Source organism: Perognathus longimembris, chromosome 4 (genome assembly GCF_023159225.1).
Source record: "Perognathus longimembris pacificus isolate PPM17 chromosome 4, ASM2315922v1, whole genome shotgun sequence".
NCBI classification, from domain to species: Eukaryota; Metazoa; Chordata; class Mammalia; order Rodentia; family Heteromyidae; genus Perognathus; species Perognathus longimembris.
The window spans coordinates 43,459,961-43,482,150 of NC_063164.1; the positions used below are offsets into that span (position 1 = coordinate 43,459,961).

General features: G+C 37.4%; 1 protein-coding gene across 3 annotated transcripts in view; it reads right to left on the reverse strand.

The window, feature by feature from the left end:
• The window catches only part of Itprid2 (ITPR interacting domain containing 2), a 42,835-nt gene extending 21,747 nt beyond the window's left edge, over positions 1–21,088 (reverse strand). For 2 of the 3 annotated variants that reach the window (XM_048345141.1, XM_048345139.1), the window contains exons 1-9: positions 20,735–21,088; positions 20,307–20,352; positions 16,987–17,036; positions 16,033–16,089; positions 13,627–13,666; positions 13,432–13,530; positions 11,168–11,376; positions 9,646–10,340; positions 1,786–1,858 (exon numbers count right to left, since the gene is read on the reverse strand). In XM_048345141.1, coding sequence (XP_048201098.1) covers positions 1,786–1,858; positions 9,646–10,340; positions 11,168–11,376; positions 13,432–13,530; positions 13,627–13,666; positions 16,033–16,089; positions 16,987–17,036; positions 20,307–20,352; positions 20,735–20,945 — 1,480 coding nt within the window. In that variant the 5' untranslated portion in view covers positions 20,946–21,088. The remainder of the gene's footprint in view (positions 1–1,785; positions 1,859–9,645; positions 10,341–11,167; positions 11,377–13,431; positions 13,531–13,626; positions 13,667–16,032; positions 16,090–16,986; positions 17,037–20,306; positions 20,353–20,734) is intronic. The other variant, XM_048345140.1, reaches the window with a different exon arrangement.
• Positions 21,089–22,190: the final 1,102 nt, after the last annotated feature.

A 22,190-nucleotide genomic window follows, 5' to 3' on the forward strand; every position in this document is an offset into this window, starting at 1 on the left:
GCCTGGGCAGGAAAGTCCTTGAGACTTTACCATACAATTAACCATTAAAAAGCTAGAAATGGAGTTCTGGCTCAAGTGGTATGGTATTAGAGGACAGTAGCCAGGCTCTGACTTCAAGCCCCAGGACAGGCATAAAAGAAGACAGACAGGAAGGGAGGGAGGGAGGGAAGAAAGGAGGGAGGGGAGCAGGGAGGGTGGAAGGGAGGAAGGGTGACAAATGAACAAGGAAACTTGTATATTCTTTTCTAAATTTTGCCTTCTGTAGTTAAGAAAAATGTTGGACTTCTTTCACTATATTAAACAATATACAATTGACATTAGTTTAGGACACAAGTTAGGTCACTAAACTTCTATGTTTTGGTAAATATGTTCCGACTGTAATTGAGATTAAGAGAATTTTAACATTGTAAATCCTATTAAAATATTGTATGTGTTTTTTATTATATCTGAAAAGCAAATGAATTACCAATGATTCCAATTTTGAAATTCTGATTAATCTAAGATATTATGTATCATGTAATCAAAATTTGAAAGGCTATTTTCCAAAAAGGACTACAATGGGAAATTCTTCCTTGTCTCTCTCTCTCATGCAGGCACTTCACTGTTAAATTAGAAAAGTATGACTCACAACAGTGGTAGAATTTATGCTCATATCATGAGAAATAAGAGATCCAGAATAGGTAAGAAAAACCCAGACAGGAATACAAATCATATTCCAACTTTCCCACCACTCAAGAACTTGCTCTACAAATCTCTTAATCTCCCTTTCAATACAGGCAAAATGCTTTCTCAATGTATTATCTGTCTATTCATTATAGTAAAGACTCCTTAATTTCCATGCACTCTGCCTTGTAGCTGAGGAGCACAAAAATATACTTATTGACTTATTAAGGGATGAAAACTAAGTAGGAAAGCTCACTTTGTATCTGAATAGAACTGTGGTGACTTCACAGAATAAGGCTCTTGTTCCCTATTGTCACACTGAAATGAGAGAAAATCACATGCAAATCACCTGTTATGAAGTAATTTCAGAGATCTGGAGGAAACATGTAATTTCCTATTCTAGGAACATACATATAAATCTTTGTGTTTTTTTTTAAAAGCAAACAGGGTGGCTCAACATGTGTAAGTTCTAAAAATAGTCCTACCTTCAGTGGTCATTTAACTTCTCTCTCTCTGAAAAGTTTGGTAAATAAAAAACCAGGCATCTTTTTGTTCAGATTGCAAGTTAAAAGTGAAGGAATGGATTCAAAGGTTCTTTGGTAATAATTATTAACTCAAGAGAAGACCGGCATCTATGGCCATTCACCCTTAACCCCTAGTTTGAATTTATTTAACTAGGTTTAAATGCACTAAGAGATTGATGACTTTTCCTCAAAGTATATTCATTCTATTTATTGTATTTAAAAGCTGTGTTTGAATAGTGAAAATGAGAAATGAGTAACATAAGTGCATGTTCTAATCTAATAATGTAAAAAGCACCTTACTCTTTTGCTCTTTCCCAGAACTTTAAAGTATTCAAAGTACACAAGATTGTGTAAGAAAGTCATTATAGGATAAGCAAACTCATGAATTAAGGGCACAAGAGTTTTTAAGAAAATACAAAAAAAAAAAAAAAAAAGAGAGAGACAGACAACAAAAGAATAAGGCCAGCATAATTACATGGTGTTCCTAATGTTTTTACACTTTCTCAACTCCCCAAATTGACCGATGAACTCCATTTTTAAATCACCTGACAACACTTAGCTACTGTGCTTGGGAACTAGTGGGTGTCGATATTCTTACCTCTTTTGGATTTGGTGAGACCTAGCTGGCAAGCAGCAGGAACATGAGGAACTTCTCCTTCTGTGCTCTGAACCTAAAGAAGAATTTCAAGTCATTATAACCATTTACTAGATAAAATACACTGAGCCAAACTAAAATATGCGAGAGCATTCCATAAAGTCATTTTCTCTCAAACCTTTTAGACTGCCTCACAAGTTAATCTTGTTTCTAGTTAGCAATAGCCATCAATTTAGTAGCTAGAGAAAACTTACTGCAGGTATAAACTAACACTTTTCTAAAATGTTGCTACAGATGAAAAGGATGCCCATGTGGAAAAGCTCTCAAATGTTCAACTCCATAGTAGATTCAATTAGAGGAAAATGATAACACATGTACCACAGCAGGCAAATGACTGATACACAATTCAAGGCAATTATAAGCCTCACATTTGTAAAACAGATTATTATGCACCCACTGAAGTGGTTTCTAAAACTCCTTGGATGTTTGGGTATGAAATGTCTATCATGTTTAAGAAATGTTAAGATTATCATGTTTAAGTTTTGGTAAAAATGTTCTTTTAAGACAGATTTGAGAGATCCATGTGGAAAGGCAAAGTTTCATTACAGAACTGAACTGTTGAAAGGTCTTAAAAACATCCTTCCTAAGGACTTGGAAAAAATTATACTAAGTGAAGTGAGCCAGACCCAAAGAAACATGGACTCTATGGTCTCCCTTACAGGGAATAATTAGCACAGGTTTAGGCAAGTCACAGCAGAGGATCACGAGCCCAATAGCTATACCCTTATGAACACATAAGATGATGCTAAGTTAAATGAACTCCATGTTATGGAAACGATTGTTATATCAGTGTTGTAACTACTTTCAACGTGCTATGTGTAACTGTCGCTTCTATTATTGATGATCTTCTTGTATCCCCTTCCTGTGGTTGTACCTACACTATCTCTGTATCTTATCTGAGTATATTGGAAACCGTGTATACTGGTATTCGATCTAGGAAATTGAAGGGGAATACCAAAATCGGGAGACACAGGGTAAAAAAAAAAGACAAACAACTACAAAAGCAATACTTGCAAAACTGTTTGGTGTAAATGAACTGGAAAAGGAAAGGGGGAGGTGGGAGGGGGAAATGAGGGACAAGGTAACAAACAGTACAAGAAATGTATCCAAAGCCTAACGTATAAAACTGTAACCTCTCTGTACATCAGTTTGATAATAAAAAAAAAACCTTCCTAAAAATTCTATTCAGTCAATTTCAATCCCCCACCAAGTTGTCTTTTCCCACCTTTACAACTATATATCACTTAGGAATTTTCAGATTCCTAATCACACCCTATTCCACAAACAATCCATATCAATATAACTAACTCTATATCAAGATTAAATATTTATAGAAGAGGTTGTACTAATTTCCTCCTCTAAAATGTAATGATAAATACTTAAGAATTAAAAAAACATCCTAGTAAAAAGCTAGACAAACAACTTTTCAAGCTTGAACGAATCGGGGCAAATAGAAAGCTATTCAGTAGAACCTTAATTTGTTTTGAGCTATAAGTCTGTTTAAGAATAAGAAATATTCCATTGGAATAAAAGAAAGCCACCTGAAAAAAAATGTCAAACATTGATATTATTTCTCAATCATGATACTTTTTTACCATAGTTCTATGAATTAGTTTATGAACTTAAAAAAACAAAAGACAGTAACACAGTGCTTATTTAAAACCATCACCTATAAATCAGATATATAAAATAAGTTCTATCATTCTTACATATTACATTATTCAGCAGTAGACACAAGTTCAACAGGAAAACCATTGTGTTGTGTGCAAAGGAACAAAATGCATTTTATTTTTATATTCAACAAAAGGCCTATTATTAGATGCTCTTCAAGCCCAGCCTACTATAAACAATTTTCAATAAAATAGGTATCACAGATCAAAACAGTCTAATCGAAATCTAAATGACTATCAGTTTAACGTAGCTTATGGCATAACAAATCATAATCTCTTATTTTTAAAGTTAGAATTAGCATATATACTACCTTCTTAGACTAATACAATTAATCACACAAACATGTATGCATTTAATTAGTTTTTTTTTTAATGTACTATCCTTCAAGCTATTATTCCAGGCCAAAAAGAAATCTCTCTCTCATTTCATTATAAAGTCTTCCATCAACCACAAGAGAGGAACACTTGAAAATTGGGTCATATTTACTAATAAACTACTGCTGTCTGGTTAGCCTTCTTATTTAGCAAAATCACAATAAACAACTGCAGACAAATACTACATCTTGTGACAGCTGGTTTACTTCTAAGCTTTTGATTATTGTCTATAATTGTGCAAAACACAGTCAAATTCAAGATAGCTAAAAAGCAAATACAAAAACATATGATAGGATTTCCCCTGTTTAAATGGTTTCAAATGCTCAGTAGAACTTTGGTCATTTGGTAGAAAGCTAGTCATTTGGTCATTCTAATACATTTAATAAAAGGTAACTTTTGTTATATGTATGAATAACTCAATATAATTTAATTGAGTGATGAGCAATGAATGTTTATTATACTGCTTTCTCAAATCTCTGGGTAAGTTTGAAACTTTTCATAATAATTCAAGAAAAAAAATTGAACCAAAACAGTAAAATTCCTTAGTTTCAGTACTTCGGGATTTAAAGATGTGGAGACAGCTTTAGAATACACAGAGCTCAATCTTTAGAAATCACTGTTCTGCAATTGTGACATGCACTTGCTTTAGTTTCTTCACTGCTGTCATGTGTCTCTTCATTAGGATGCATCTTCTATGTGCAAAAACTATAGGTGTTCTGTAAAACAGTGATGCAAGGATGTTCCAACACAATGCTTCCTCAAAGGTTTACAAGGACATTTGTAATCCTTATCATTGTGTACATACTAGATAAAATTAATTTTGAAAAAAAGTAAAAATTAAGAGTTTTAGGAAGGACAATTATTTTGTCTCAAAAGAAATCCAAAGAAAAGGATTTCTGAATTTCTGTGGGACTACTCATCAGATGACAAAGTGCTTCTCCAGTGTCTGATTCTATTAATAATCTGATCTATAGCGAAGCTAGATGGTATATTAAAAAATAGCCAGCTGAGGGCTGGGAATATGGCCTAGTGACAAGAGTGCTTACCTCATATACATAAAGCCCTAGGTTCGATCCCCCAGCACCACATATATAGAAAACAGCCAGAAGTGGCGCTGTGGCTCAAGTGGCAGAGTGCTAGCCTTGAGCAAAAGGAAGCCAGGGACAGTGCTCAGGCCCTGAGTTCAAGGCCCAGAACTGGCAAAAAAAAAAAAAATAGCCAGCTGGGCTGGGAATATGGCCTAGTGGTAAAGTGCTCATCTCGTATACATGAAGCCGTGGGTCTGATTCCTCAGTACCACATATATAGAAAAAGCCAGAAGTGGTGCTGTGGCTCAAGTGGTAGAGTGCTAGCCTTGAGCAAAAAGAAGCCAGGGACAGTGCTCAGGCCCTGAGTTCAAGCCCCAGGACTGGCAAAAAAACAAAACCAAAAAATAAAAAGAAAAAGAAATAGCCGGTAAAAATAAATGAGTCCTAGACTTATTCATGTAGTTCCTGAATGGCTTTTAAAAATTACCTGTGATAATTATGTTTTCTCTATTGTAAGATAAAGAAGACGGGCTGGGGATATGGCCTAGTGGCAAGAGTGCTTGCCCCGTATACATGAGGCCCTGGGTTCAATTCCCCAGCACCACATATATAGAAAATGGCCAGAAGTGGCGCTGTGACTCAAGTGGCAGAGTGCTAGCCTTGAGCAAAAAGAAGCCAGGGACAGTGCTCAGGCCCTGAGTCCAAGTCCCAGGACTGGCCAAAAAAAAAAAAAAAAAAAAAAGATAAAGAAGAAAACCTTTAAGTCATAGTTAGTGAAGATACTCTGAAACCCTAAAGTAGTCCTACCTATGCACAAGAGATTCCTCACAATCATCCTCTACTACTACATTGCCTCCCTCTTCCTCCTTTTGAAGCACTGACATCAAAAGAAGTATGACAACTGCCAGGTGGCTCACACCTGTAATCCTAGTTTCTCAAGAGGCTAAGAGCAAAAGATTAAGACCTGAGCATATGGCTTAGTGGTAGAGTGCTTGCCTAGCATGCACAAAGCCCTGGATTTGATTCCTCAGTACCACAAAATCAGAAAAGGCCAGAAGTGGCACTGTGGCACAAATGGTAGAATGCTAGCCTTGAGCACAGAGAGGCTCAGGGACAGTGCCCAGGCCCTGAGTTCAAGCCCCAGGATTAGCCAAAATAAAGTAAAATACAATAAAATAAAAGAGCTGAGAGATGAAGACCAACCTTAGGCAAAAAGAAAAAAAATGAGACTAAAAGTAACAAGCAAAAACAGGATTCAAGACATGACTCAGGTTTGGAGAGTCCTAGCTTACCAAATTAAAGATTATCAGTTCAAACTCCAGTATTGACCCTCCCCTCTAAAAGGAGTAAGATATCACTTAGAAAGATATCAGCAAAACATAAATGCTAAATGGGGAGGGACATATTCTCATCTGTAAAGAGAAAACAAAAGGAAAAGGAATCAAAGATCCCTTTCAGTATTTGTTTGTAGTTACTTTTAATTCAACTTAAAGAATCCTCCCATGGTTTATACACATGTGAACAAACACACTGAGTTTTAACTGGCTGAGATCTGAGGAGCTCCAACCTGGGCAGGAAAGTACATGAGCCTCTTCTCTAATTAAATACTTAAAAGTCATAAATGGTACTGTGGTTCAAATAGGCAGAGCACTAGGCTTGACCACAAAAGCTCAGAACATGGTGCCCAGGCCCTGAGTTCAAGCCCCAGGATGAACACACACACACACACACACACCAAATCTGAAAGGCCAACGGACAATTAATTCATTAAATACTTTACTGTCTTTGGGTTAATTTAACTCAGATCAATAAATGAAAAGAAATATAAAATTAACATTCTAGTGATTAAAAGTAAGATATTAGTTAAATCAGCATCAGAAAGAAGTCAGAATTAGAAAGTTACATAACCCTAGTAGCTTAAAAAATGTGTCTACATTCAACAATATTTATAGTTAAACAGAAGTTCTTTTGCAGAGTACAATAAACTACACAACATACAAAAATATACAAATGAAGATATTCTAATATATTAATACTTGAAAGATGAAAGGTTATAAAGGCAGGATCACTTTGGCAATATTGGATTTTGAACTCAGGCTTTCCTTGTACTTGCTAGGTAGGCACTCTACAATTTGAGCCAAGCTTCTATCCTAGGTAGGATCACTTCATTTTAACGGTAAATCATTCTTGCTACTAATTAATGGCTCTGAAGAGCTACCATATGTATTCAAAATAAGCTAATGAACACAGAAGTATCTAACGCATTAAGAATAAAAACCACTCTGTCACCACAAGCACACAAACATAAAAAAACTAGAAAGTTTAAGAACACAGTTTTGAAATTTTGAAACATTCTAAGACATTTTTAATAAAGCAAGTTAACTTTTACTTGAAAAGTCTCTAGGCTGTTTAACTGCCTCCTCCATTTGCTCCTGGTGACTACAGGCCTTACCTCCTGCCTACGCAAAGAGCCAAATCTGAAGACTTTTCTCCTCCCTAGTGTCCCAACGCAGCTGCTCAGATACTGTGCTTGAGAACTGGCTGAAAGTCTAACTTACATTTATTCACTGTTTATATAAAAAGAACATTCCCAACAGGAATCAAACCTCAACCAAGGGAGTCCAAAAAAAAAAAAATGGTATTAAGCTACTTTGAATGGGACCTAAAAGTTTGTTTCAACAAGATTGTTCTCTTCGTCTGTCAATATGATTCAAATTATGCTTAAGAGGAAACTAAAATAACACATTATTTCCCTTCTTTATCCATTGTTCTACAAGCTTTCTTTAAAACTCCCAAAGGGATTAAAAACACAATTCCAGGAGTTTTTTAAAATCATATTTTAAATATATCTGAAGAACAAAAAATCATTATCCTTAAATTTTCCCCTGTTTACAATGCAGCTACAATGACAATTTATTTTTTCTGTTTTGTTTCATTTTTGAGACAAGGTCTCCCTACCTAGCCTAGAAACTTATGATCTTCCATCTCAGCCTCCAAAATGTTAGGATTAAAAACAAATGGCGGGGCTGGGGATATAGCCTAGTGGCAAGAGCGCTTGCCTCGTTTACATGAAGCCCTGGGTTCGATTCCCCAGCACCACATATACAGAAAACGGCCAGAAGTGGCGTTGTGACTCAAGTGGCAGAGTGCTAGCCTTGAGCAAAAAGAAGCCAGGGACAGTGCTCAGGCCCTGAGTCCAAGGCCCAGGACTGGCAAAAAAAAACAAAAAAAACAAAAAATGGCACTCTGCCCTATTAATAAAAATTATTTTTAAACATTACTCTTCAATCACCAATATATGTAATCTTTTACTTCAAGCAAGTTCATTATTTTTTTCATTAACTGTTTTTGCCAGCAGAGGGAGCAAAAAAAGTCTGTCATTGACCATCAATTTGCACTTCATAAATGTTTAAAAGACTTGTTCACATTACCTCAAGTTTTTTTAGAAAAACAGTATCAACAATATGTACACAGACACACAAAGTTTATACATTAGATTTCAGGAACTCTAGAAAAAAGAATTTCGTTGGCTTATTTGAAAACACATGTAGAAGTGCTGTTCCATCTGAGTCCCCAATATAAAATATCTAACCACCTAGCATAATTTGTATAAACTTCTGTATTCTAGTGTTGTATTGAAGTATGAGAGCTGACTGGCACATATAATTATCAAGGGGCCTCAGGTAAGACAAGAACTTAAGAGAACAAATTTAGACTTAAAATCCGACAAAAATTAGTGAAATGGGACAAGAACAGCTTTCAAAGCCATTATCCTAAATCCTCGTTCACACTAATTGTGATAAAAAATAAATTATTTCGGACTCCTATGAGGTGGAAATATAAAACACAGGAAGAAAGGAAAAAGAAGTTTCCAAGAAAATGTAAAATGCTCCAAAGAGTTCTTCACCTTTTTCTTTCACTTTTTGGTGTAAAGTATCAAAATGCATATTCAAAGACTACAAGGAAGGCCAATAGCAACATCAGCAACTGAAACTGCAGTAAATGGAAAAAAAGCTTCCCTGACAGAAAAGATGCGCACTCAGCAAAGAGGACACTTATAGTCAGAATTTATCCTATTTTTCCATCCCCTAAAACTACTGTGATTCTAAAACTACTGTGACCTATCAACAAAGCAAAATTTTGTGAATAAGTTTTCAAGAGAAAGATTGCATGTGATGTATCTCATAGCCACAAAGCTTCACCAGTTTCAAAGTCACATTAGATATCACTGTGTCCTTCTGAGGCTGACAGATGATACAGAATTCCAAGGGCCTGCACAGTGCCTCCCACTAGGTAGGTGCTTAACCAACTTTAGTTGCTTATACAGATCTAATTCTTAAGTTCCTGTTATCCTAAAGGAGTCTGAGTTGAACCTCATCAAAAAGAATATATTTATCATGTCCAACTCAAATTTTAGGTTAGCAAGCAACAATTACACTGGGTAAGAATAAGTTACCACATGCTGTTTAGGGTCTTGCAAAGCCACTTACTGGAGATTCCCTATCCTTCCCCTGCAAGTACCTAACATATTCACCAAATTCACAGATATGACTTTGAACATGGTCTCTCAAGGCTTTCTCAAACTTCAAAAGCTTACACTCAAGAGAAAAGGCAAGTCAGGTCTGGTATCAGATAGTAGTGAAAGAGCTAGAGGGCTCAACATCACAGAGTTCTATGACCAGGCTAGTCATACCATATGTAGAACTGGTCTCAATACACTTTTTACCTACCTCCTCCATTTCAAAAGAATCCTTCTGCTGTGCCATTATATTTCTTATAGATGGAAAGGCAAGTGGGGCACAAGGCTCTTTTTCAGATGTGGACATATGGACATTTTTCAGCTCACTGCTGATTTCCAGTTCACTGTGACTGGACACATTCAAATCACTACCTATGTCAGATTCTGGAACCTCAGACTTCTGATGCAGTTTACTCTCATGGTGACTTTCTTTGCTTTGTTCACTTTCCCTTTCTTGATTATTACTATTTGCTATATCAGAAAGTCTGTCAGCCTCAGCATTCTCAGTAAGTGCTGTAGAACTAGTTAAGACTTCTTCTGTAACAGTAGCCAGCATAGAAGAAGAGTCCTTCTTCTTTATCACTTTTTGAGACTTTGGATCATTTTTATTGCCATTTTCTTCAGTCATGGAAACACTGAGAATTTTTCCTTTTTCAACTGAAGGGGAAGCACTGCTACCTTCTCCTTTCTCTGTTTTATCGACACATAAATTCAGTTTTGATAGTGTTTTCATTAGACGATTGGCAGTGTTACTTCGAGTTAAGGGTGGAGGAGAGTCTGTCTCTTTGTTAGAGGTCACTGAGGACATACTTCCAATTCTCTGCAAGGGAGTCCCAGAGACTTGGGAATATAAAGAAGAAAATGCATTGGCCACAGTAGTAAGCACTTCAATTTGTCGAAAACGACCTACAAAACAAAACAACCAAAAACAAAAAGAACAACAAAAAAATGAATTAGAAGTACATATGTTTTTACATACACATATATCCAAACCTACTGTTTAGAATTCTAAGTGAACATAGATCGCAAGAATAATGAAATCCTATTTTTACTGATGTAAACTTTCTCTAACTTTAGAAAGAGGAAAATTTTTAAATGAATCATGAATAAGCATAAAGCATGGTAACGATACTGAATAAAATGCAACTAAATAAAATAAAACTAGCTGTTGAACTACAGCTATTTATATTTATGTATTAGACTCCCACAAGCGATTTCCAATGTTTTCTAAGAAAATACATTAGTATGTATTTCTTACCTCTACAGAGGGGTACTAAGCCCTTAAAACTGATCCAACAACAACTGTGGGGCATTCTGTTTAGAAACACTAGTCAGCAGAGAGAAGTCAAGCAAAAATATGAGTAAAACAGCCAAATTGGCCAAGCTACTTTAGATTTGCAGTCGAGACCTGAGATTGACTAGCTCATTGAATATTAACAAGGCCCCTCCTCTACTTCTTTCTTTCTTCAAGGAACACAAAATGAAGATAAGTCACAAGGTTCTGCTTATAATATTACTGTGGTAATGCTTAAATGAGAGAAGAAAGGGGGGGGTAAGTTAAAAATCTATCGATTATATAACAAAACCTCAGAATAAAATAGTTGTGCTTCATTAGTCTATCATTAACTTTCCAATGCTATTCCTAAAAGTTATTAAGCCTTCAATAATAAAACCCTCTCATTGTAGATACAGAAAATTTAAAAATCACATATGCTAACATTTAAAAACCTTACTTGTTAAAGCATAATTTGGGTTCTCTAGTTCCATCCGTTGCATTTGAGCACTTAAAAATACTTTAATATCTATCCCTCTTGCAAATGATGATGAGTTAAAAAATCTGGAAGGAATTTTAGAAGCAATATCTGGTTCATCTCGTCCAAATCCAAGATTATAGAGAATTTCTTCAGGATCTTCCTCATAAAGTTCCAACAATTCGGAAACACTACAAATATTACAAAGTCAGAATAAAGAACATCAAGATATAAATTAAATATATAGTGTACATCACATTACAAATGAATTGGTAAAAAAGTTTTCTTCTCCGTTTTTGTTCTTCAAATAATTACTTGATACTTATCTCAGCATCTTCATACATTGTGTTCTAGAATCTAGCATCCTTACATGGGTGCAATCTATCAAGCTTTTATGCTGGAAGCTTACCATTAAGAACAAAGATTCTAAGGGATTCCTCACCTTGTGTGTTTGGTCATTTTTAAGAGATTCCAAGAAAAGTAATTAAAATCATTGGACAGATGAAGAAGGAGCCTAAGAAATGAATGAGTTAAAGAAGAAAGGAAAAGAGAAAATACACTAGGAAGTTGGTACAATAGTGAAGAAGTTGCTGAGAAACTTGAGCCTTCCTGCTGTCTTTATGTTGGAGAGGTAACTGTTCTAGGGGAAGTAGTCCCTGAGACTCAGAAAGGGAGGGAGGAGCTTGCATTCAGCTCTCTAACCACTTGTACCCAGGAAGTAGGAAGATGATAAAAAGAAGTTACACAGCACACTAAGGTAATCACTTATCCTGATTCTACTAGGAAATAAACATGTATTATCCATCTTTTTCACACTAGTGAAAGGCTCATGAAGAAAATGGGAAACTTGGAGATGAAACTGGCACAAGGGCACCAGTTTTAGAGTAAAATGTTCAGACTGTGATATAAAAATGTACAGCAGTTTTTCTGGTTCCACAGCCCCACATATTGATTAATGTAAATGTCTATTCTACAGATCTTCAATTTAAGACGTTGAAAAGAAATTTGTCCTTCAACATCAAACTTCAGATTAGAGGGGTTTATTTTGATTTTCATGCCAGAATTGATTCAAGTTGCTAATAGGAATTTTGGTTCTCTCCTAGAAGTTACTCCTCAGTGGAATTTCTCATTCAGGTTATACAAAGGACTGAAAACACATTTTTATAAACACATATGTTTATTTAGTCTTGCCTTTTGAAAATAAGATCCTATGGCAAAGAAACATGGACTCAATGGTTTCCCTCATTCTGAATAATTAGTAAACATGTAGGAGAATCCTAGTGTTGTAGGGAGTAGAGCTGACTCCATTTTGACTAGGGAAACATGGTAGGAAATGTTGGGGGGGAGTGTATTAGGTCAACCTGACCTCAAAATTCTGCTTCTGTAAATGGCTTCCTTGTTTGTTGCTGCTCTACCCCCTGCACCAACCCCCTACATCTGTGCTAAGCTTTTACCTTGATAAACCCCAGCTTGAGGACTGTTGGCGGTTGCAGTTTCAGCTTCCGAGTCTATGCTACGTCCCTGGCCAGTCAGTTGGCTTTTTGGTTCTCCAATAAACCCATCTTTTTGCTTGAGACTGTCTCTGGGTGGTGGACTCTTGGAGGGACAGGGAATCCCCTCCCTTGAACCCCGTAACACTAGCAGACAATCACAATAGCTCAATAGCTATGCCCATATGAACACATAAGATGATGCTAAGCAAAATTAACTTCAAGTCATGGAAACAAATGGTGTGTCATTGTTGTCATTTTTAACATGCTATGTGAAACCATGACTTTTTTTCCATATTTCTTTTTCATGGTTTTACCCCTTATATCACTGAAACTGATTATAGTACCTTGGATATTGTATATTTGTGTATTGGAACTAGGGAAGGGAAAGGGAATACCAATATAGAGAGACAAAGGATAAAAAGGCAAACCAATTCAACAGCAATACTTACAAAACTATATGGTATAAATCAACTGTACAACTCATGAGGGGGAGAGAGAGGGTTAAAGGGGAAAAATGAGGGAGGAGGTAACAAGTTGGATAAGAAATGTACTACTCACTGCCTTAGATATGAAACTGTAACCCCTCTGTACTTCACTTTGATAATAAAGCAAAAAATAAAGAAAAGAAAATAAGATCCAGTAAATACTTGGGGTTCCCTCTGATTTCATATTATTAAGATAAAAATGCAGGATTAATAGGCTGGTCACTACAATAGGGTATGATCACACATAGATTCAGAATGAGTTAGTTACCTTGAAACTGTGCCACTGCTTTTCCCAGATCCAGTGGAATTCATACTTCTCCCTTTCTGATGAAACTGGAGTCTTCTCTCTTTGGCCAACATATTATTGCTATACACATAGTAAGATAACATAAAACTTATTTTCACTAACACTCTTCATTTTTAGAAAAAAAACAAAGGAACAGAAGAAAAAAGACCCACATACCAGTTTTCAATTTGAGCATCACTTTCATGGAGGTGATTGGCTACAGGCAAAAAGAATAAATATAGAGAAGAGTTATTAAAAGCATTGTAACTACACTAACATAATTATTAAGAAAATAGGTTGCATATAATAAACACTCAGATAAGAAAAATTTTATTTTTGCTCATTAAATGTGCATTGTTAGAAGAAATATTCACATAGGTAAGAACAGTACCAGCAGTTTTGGCAATAAAAGACAGCAAGATGTTATCTTCATTTTCTGGCAACATAAAACTACTTCCAGTTGAGTAATTAAAAGGACTTATGAATAACCAATTAAATTTATTGCTTAATGAGTTAGAAAAATGTAATGGAGGATAGGAAGCATATAAGTAGTATGTGTAGAACTATCTACTAAATTGAAAAGCTACTAATGAAGAGATAACTAAAGAACAAAACATGACTTAGCACAGCAATAGTATTCATTTCTAGCATGTTTAAAAAGTTAAAGGGGATATGGCCTAGTGGTAAAGTGCTCGCCTTTTATACATGAAGCCCTTGGTTTGATTCCTCAGCACCACATATATAGAAAATGGCCAGAAGTGGTGCTGTGGCTCAAGTGGCAGAGTGCTAGCCTTAAGCAAAAAATAAAAAAGAAGCCAGGGACCGTGCTCAGGCCCTGAGTCCAAGGCCCAGGACTGGAAAAAAAATTACAGTATATATACAGTATATATACAGTATATATATGTATATATATGTATATACACACACGAATATGTAACTTGAGATTTTCTACTCACTTCAAAATACATTCCCTTAAAAAAAAAAACTCCCTTTCATCTTTAGGCTAGATTAACAAGGTCTAAGCAAATAAATAGCAATGTTTAGAAGTAAATTGGCTGCATCCAACTTTTATAGACAAATATACAGAATTATAGTGATCAATTACAGGCAGATCAATTTCAGTACACTTTAATTGGTTTTCATTCCTGATTTTTAAAAGCATGACACTTTTTTTGTTTCTTTATATCTCTAGCAGGATAGTGCCTAAAACATATCACTCAGTAAATATTTACTAAAGCAATGAAAATACCCTTGAAACAATTTTTAGCAAAACAATAAACTAGCTTCACTCTTTAAGGGACTCCTCATTAGGTTCTGGCTTTTAATAAAATCATTGTGCTTTATAAAACTATCAAGGTAGATATTTTTAAAGATATTACAGCAATGCTAAAACAAATCTCTGTGTGTATATGTGTGCATGTACGTGTGCACGTGCATGTGCGTGTGCTGATCCTGGGGCTTGAATTAACTATCTGCAAGATTTTGTGCTCAAAGCCAGGGCTCTACCCCTTGACCACAGCTCCATTTCTAGCTTTTTGCTGGCTAACTGATGGTAAGAGTCTCATTCATGGACTTCCCTGCCTGTGATGCCTTTAGATAGTGATCCTCAGATCTCAGCCCTGTGGGTAGCTAGCAGTATAGGCATGATCCACTAGTTCCCACCCTAAAATTAATTTTAACACAACACTTACAATATGCTTACAAGATTGGGAAACAAGAACAAGAAGCTCTGAACAGAGTTTATTCCTTAAAAATATATTGACTGGAATAATGAAAAGATGACTTTAAAAATTATGTCTTCCAGACTTTCTGATGTAAGACAGTTCTAGCAAAATATCACTGATACTCAATTTAGTGAATAAATTCACTCCTCAAAATTTTCCAACAGTTGACAAAATCCTTCTTTTCTTCTAAAGCTTATTAATAATTATACTATAGCTTACAATAACTTGTTCAAGCTGACGCAATAAAACACAACTAATGAACTATAAGATAACTAAACTGCCAACAAATAATAAAAAAAGTACTTATTCTTACAAAGTAGAAACTTTATTATGAAACCACAGAAAATCATTACAGAAACTGTGGAAATGTAATAAGTGTACAACACACACTGAAAATGTTAAGTAGTCTGGAATAGACACCAGTATAATGATTTCTAGTTCTACTAAGTCTATTACTTCATTAGGAAAGAGAAGAGGAAAAAAGACAGGAGATGCTTAAATGCAAAGAGAAAGACATGATGCAGCTGTAAGTATGACATAAGTCGACTTCATACTAAAAATAAACTTCAATTTAGTATTCTCACATATAAATATTTAAGTTTCCCTTCCTTCTTTGAGACAGTTCTCTCAGTTGGATCACCATGATTTGTCATAAGGTTCCTTTAAGCATTTAAGTTCAGGGAAGATGAAGTTACAGATATTTCACAATACTTCTCAACCATTCTCCTATAGGCTATCACACGATTACTAAAATAGAGAAAGAAGGTACTGGGAAATATGAGACAATTTCAAGACTGATGTTTTTCATTTTTTAAAATAAATTTAAAACTATAGTAAAACACAGTTCTTCCAAACATACCTTCAGCTCCCAAAGACAAATCATCTTCAAAACTTCCCCCATTTCTCACAAGCACACCTAAAAAAAATGTCAAAAGTCAGAAAATTCTTCCTGGTGTCTGTTCTTCCCAACCTCCTACAAAAATCATTGTTTTACTTAAAACGAATTGGCTAAGCAAAATATTTTATAAAACACAGCAAAATGTATTAAACCAGAATTTACTCAGCAATTACTATGATTATGTCATTTTAAGAAGCTGCTTTTACCTTATTGTAAAGAATCCGTGTTGATAGCCAGGTAAGCTCTCAGAAACCAGGCTACAGGCTATTTTACACTTCTTATGCCACTCAAGGTGTTTGATTAGATAAGGTATCTCAACCAAGAGACTCAAGGAAAACCAGATCACAGGGCAGTCATTCCCCAAGCCCCTTCACATTAAGCCAGGGCTCCAGCTAGAGTTCCCTGACACTGTAAGTACTTTTTATACATGGTGCCACTGCCTACACATTCTTGTACTTTGAACTTGAGAATTCTATCTTGCACAGGTGGTAGAATTTCAGGTGTGGCAATTTCAGTTAATGTAAGCAAATGCTGCACAGAAGTTGACCCAGTTCATGTAATACAAATAAACTTTCCTTATATTTGCACATCATAATCTACTTTTACAATGTCTTAATAATATCTAACTGGGCAATAAAAATATAATTTCTACATTATGGAAAAGCTTGGTAATATGCTTAAATTCACACACTACTTACTGTTTTACAGTTTATGAAAAGCTTTTACTCTTTAGACTTCTAAGTCAGAAGAGTATATAATAGAATATTTTCAGTCAGAGTCTATTAGACTATATTAAGAGTATACATAAACATGAACATCACTTTTGTAATTCATATATGTATACACTTTCACCCACCGGACAAATGAAGAAAGCCCTTTACAAAAAGCAGATTTAAGGAAGCAACTTTCTCTTACCCTTCAGTGTACTACCGCTTTGCTCATCCAGCGAGGCTCCCAAAGGTGTACTGAAACCAGAAATACATAAGCCAAAATCTTGTAAAAACCATCTGGAGAATTGTCCCTACACAGCCTGACTGAGAGTTACAGCTCAGCAAGCATCTTAACCAATTTAACTCTCCTCCCCAAACACACAGGAATGTGAGTGGATTACATAAGTAATATCCTAGTAACTAAGCAAATACCAATTGTCAAGTCAGTTGGCAAGAAATTACTTAATCACATGTCTGAACTGCCAGCAATTAAGAGCAAGAATGGCGATTACAAATCGTACAAAATGGCATTTTCTTTGCAAAAACATAAGAAGAAAATCAGTGACAACAGACATTTAAAAAAGTTCCAATCTCTTCCACAGAAACAAAGAACAAGATTAAAAGGAAACAAACTGTGAGTAGCAGATAACTTTAGTAACACTAAAAAGTTAAAGAATTACTTAGAACTGAAGCTCAACAATTTTCTTTACCTGTCATCTACCACTAGTAACGCACTAAATTTCCCTACTGTGCCTTCCCAACAATAACTACTTTTGCTGATAGAAATGCAGAACCCTACTATTCACAGTGCACTTTTAAACTATACATAATACATAGATAATATGATGTGTTTTTTTTCATTTAACCCTTAAAATTACTGAAGTCAGCTTGGAGTCAATATTAACAATCAGTTGGTGCTATAATTTTTTCACTTTTTTGGAATTCAAATACAAATTATTTAAATTTTTTATCAAAGACAAAAATACTTTTAAGTTTTCTCAACACTAAGTTATAGTAAGAAACACTGTCTTATTTTGACAGTTGTTTTTTGTGATACAAACTTTTTTCAGTAACTATTTTTACAAGTTACAAGTTCTACTCTGACTCAGGATCAATTATGAACCTACAGTATCAAAGAAATGCTAATTAGAAGTTAAAACTTTCTGCAAGCAAGTATTAGAAGTAATGGACATTCTTTTTAAATTAGTACTTTTGAAATGTAAGAGAACCATAAGCAATTACCATCAAGTTAATAAAACCTTTAAGCTAGGTTATGCATGTAATTTAATGAAGCTCTAATTGATGCCTTTAAGGAGACTTCATGGCTCCTTTCTTGGGCCAAAACACTTGTTTTACTTTGTCCACAGACTTCTCTACTGGTCTGTGCACTAACATAAAATGGCAAATAAGCATAATATAATTGGCATTCTCCCTTTAAATTAGTCTCTACTTTTAATTACACCCCTCCAAATTCTACCCAAAGTCTCTTTGGCCTCCTAGATTCTAATGCAGCAACTTGTTTAATCAAAAAACATGGTTATCAAAATAAAGATATCTTTAAGAAAACATGGCAACTTTATTAAGGACATGGAAAGAAAAGAGAAAATGAAGAATGCTTAAGAACTTATCAAAGGGGGAAAAAGCTGTCTTTCAGGCCAGTCATATATAGTGTACAAGATAAACAATACCCAACTCTGGGAAGGAGCTAAACTGCTATTAAAAAAATACATTTGTATATATCCAAGCAATCTCATCTATGATAACATAGCAAACAAGAAAGGAGTACTTGTTCTAGCTTTACAGACACAAATGAATGTTGCTTTTGTATAGATTAGGTGAAACTGTAGGAACAAGAAGGCAACTTCTGGAAGACAGAATAAAGGACTACAGAATCTGCACACATAAATCAAGCTGAGCAACAAAACTTCTGGAATTTTCAGAAATGAATGTATCCTAGTGAACGTCAGCATTATCCCAACTGAATTTATCTGGAAAGATGTGCTTACTTATTATGTACTTGATATGATTTATTCTAGTTTTAATGCCTATACATCATAAAGTATGATGATTCTTAACATTTTTACATTTCATAATTTCTTAGTTTTTGAAAAAAACACTACAAATGTATTTTGAATAAGAAAGTCTATTTTAAGACACCAAGAATAAGTCAATTCTGTATTTAGGGATGTATTTAAGTAAAAACAGATTGGAAGTTTTAAAGACCTGAGTAAAAGCATCAAAACATTCTAAGAGATTTCCTCTCTAAAAGGAAATCTGAAAGATACTGGTTTCACAATTTCTATGCTTCAAAGTCCTAAAAATTGTCTATCTAAAATTTCAAGCTTCACTATTCCAATATTCAACAATTAAATGAACAAGTGATATACTAGGATGATTTCTGAGGGGAGCTACTAGGTCCCAAATTCCCTAATTTGGAAATCAAGGGGTTAAATTGGAGCGAGATTGTTAATTTTGGAGTAAACTAGTGACTGTCCATTTTTAAAGAGAAAGTTCGTAAGTTTTATAGCATTTCAGAAGAGTCTATGACATCAGCAATAAAAGAAGTGAAGAGATTCAATAAAGTTCCAGTCAGTTAATGAAAGCAAAGTACTAATACACTGGTGGTCAATGTTTTATCTGCCTTTAGGGAGAAAAGGAAACTGGCATATGAAAGAATAATTTAAAAAAAACTTCCCTAATTTTAGTACTGGGAAAAAAAGCATTAAGACAAACCTAAACTGACAAAGCAAAAGCATTCTCAGAAGCAAACCCACAGAAAGCTACAACTTCTTTACACAAACTAGAAAACATAATACAAAAAAGGGCCATTTTCCGCTAGTCAGAATCATTTGCAATATGATTCATCTCTTCTGTTTTTTATCAAACATTTTGTACCAGTTGACAAAGTGTGTAATTAAACAGATTTATGCATCTGAATGTCTCTCAAAGCTCTATTTCCCTTTTGCAAATTCCAGTTGCCAGCTGACAAATCCCGGCTCAAGAAGTTCAACTATACATGCACAAAGCTAGCTAGTTTTGTTAGCTCCCCTAACAGAATTTAGACATAGACATAAAACTAAGAGCCCGGTTACTGTAGTTAAGTAAACTAAACTCATCTCAAACGCATTTCAACGGTAAATAATTCCGTGCTAGATGTACACATGCCAACATAAGAGAAAAAAAAAAGGAGGGTGCTATGGAAACGTGAAAATTCTTTCAAATTAAAAACCACGACGATACTTTTTTTTTTTTTTTTTAGCTGTCGGATCTCTGACGCTAACATCAACCACGGGCAGTTTTACTCCTCCCTGCGAAGTGAACTCCGACACCACAGAATCAGCACTGCGGCACCATACTTCCATTTCTAATCGCTTCGAAGAGGAAGCTATCCTCGGGCTCGCTTTCCGGTTCATCGTTTATAATCGCTCGGGGACCCTATGGACCAGCCCAGCCCAGCCCTCCGCCGGAGCGTGCTTGCGTCCGTCCCCGGGGCGCGATCACTCCGGGACCCGGGTGGGGACTCACCGGCAGTCCTTCAGCCATATCGCGATCTTCTCGTTGGGAACGTTCCCTGCGGGACAGAGCGAAGGGGACAGCGTGTTAAGGGACCCTAATCAGGCCCCCCCGACGGCTGGGTTGCCCAGGACCCTCCCAGGTCACAGATACCACCAGGGGGCCACACGCTGCGCGAAGCCACGCGTCTCGCTGACCCGCAGCAGTCGGACGGCACTCAGGTGTGCACCGACGCCGAGACGCCCAGTCACGCGCGCGCCCTTAAAGGTCGGAAGCTTTCCCGTCCTCCTACCCCCTCCCGACCCGGCCTAGCCAGCGCCGGAGACGGTCCTGGGCCGGCCGCGCGCGCCGGGGAACACCGGACGCTTTCCAGGGCCCGCCAGGCTCCGCACCTCCCTGGCTCCTCCCCGCCCACAACTACCCGGCCCAGGGCCACCGACCTCGCCCCGCGGCCGCGGGCAGCTTCCCGCCCGGGAGGTCCTCCTCGTCGTCGTCCTCCTCGTCCTGCGTCGTCGCCTCGGTGGACAGGTCCTCCGTCTCTGACGCCTGCCAGGAGCTGCGGCACTTGGCCCAGGCCTTCCTCCGGCGACTCGCCACTTGCCACTCCAGTTCCTCCTCCGCCTCCGCCGACGCCGCCAGGGGCCGGTTCATGGCTGCGCCGGGGGTTCCTCAGTCCGGCTGAAGCCTGCGGGAGAACCGGCAGCGGGGACCCCCCGCCCCTGCTGTAAGCGCCCGGCCGGGCTGGGGGCCCCGAGGAGCCGGAGCCGGCGCCGGAGGAGGAGGAGGGGACAGGGAGGGAGGGAGGGAAGGAAGGGGAGGGAGGGGGCGGAGGGCCAGCGTTTCACATGAAGCCGGCGGAGCGCAGAGCGGGAGCACTAATGGTCCGAGCGAGCACGGCTGGAGCCCAGCTCGAGTCCAGCGCCGCTCTCCACTCCCTGTCCCCCGCCCCCAGATCCCCCGTCCCCGCCTCCCCGACGCCTGTCCCCGCCCCCTCTCAGTGCGAGGGCCCAAGCCGCCCAAGCGCCGCACGTCTGCGCGCCCCGCCCCACGGCGGTATCCACGCCCCACCCACCGTGGGGAATACGCCCCTTCCACTGAGGCGGCCCCGCCCCTTCTGTTTCCACGCCCCACCCTCTCAGCCGCGGTCACTCCCGCTTCCGGCCCAGGGAGCGGGTGGGGGAGGAGCCCAGAGGGGGCTGCGCGGATCCGCCCCTCGCTGCTGCCCAGAGACTGGCAGAGACGTGTTTGCTAATGAAACTTTCTTCGTGCAACTCCTCCTGGCTCTTCCAAACCGGCTATGGAGTGGGAAGGTCATGTCTCACAAAACGTCCCCACGTGAAAATGAGTGTGTCCTCGGGTTCCCTCCTCAATCCCGGTCTTTGAGTTGCTTGAATGTCGGATAATGTCCCAGAGATTGGAGTATGGATGAAAGAAAAGGATTTGTATTGTCAAAATGTCAAATGTGGAAAGAAAGCTTTGTGTTCATGCCACTTTCTTTCTTAAGTTACTGACATAAGAAAATGAACTGAGAAAAAATAATCTAGAAGTGTTAGACTGACATTGCACATAAGTGAAGGAAAACAGATAACTGGGGGAAAAATCATTCCTTGGATTTACTTTTGAGAGTAGGAGATATTACAAGAAACATACATACCAAGGTCACAAACTGACTTTCAAATGAGTTTTTGCATAGTTAATGATTTATCCTCGTGAGAAAAATAACTCAAATTCTATCCAAAATCAGACAGTTGGACTTGTGGAACAAGTGTTCCCCCCAATTACATCAGAACTGTCCACATATACTGACTGTACCAATATAAGCCTTCCTCCCAGTGCTTTGCTTTACTCTGCAAAAAGAATTTTGGTATACTCTTTATATTAACTGGACTGATGAGA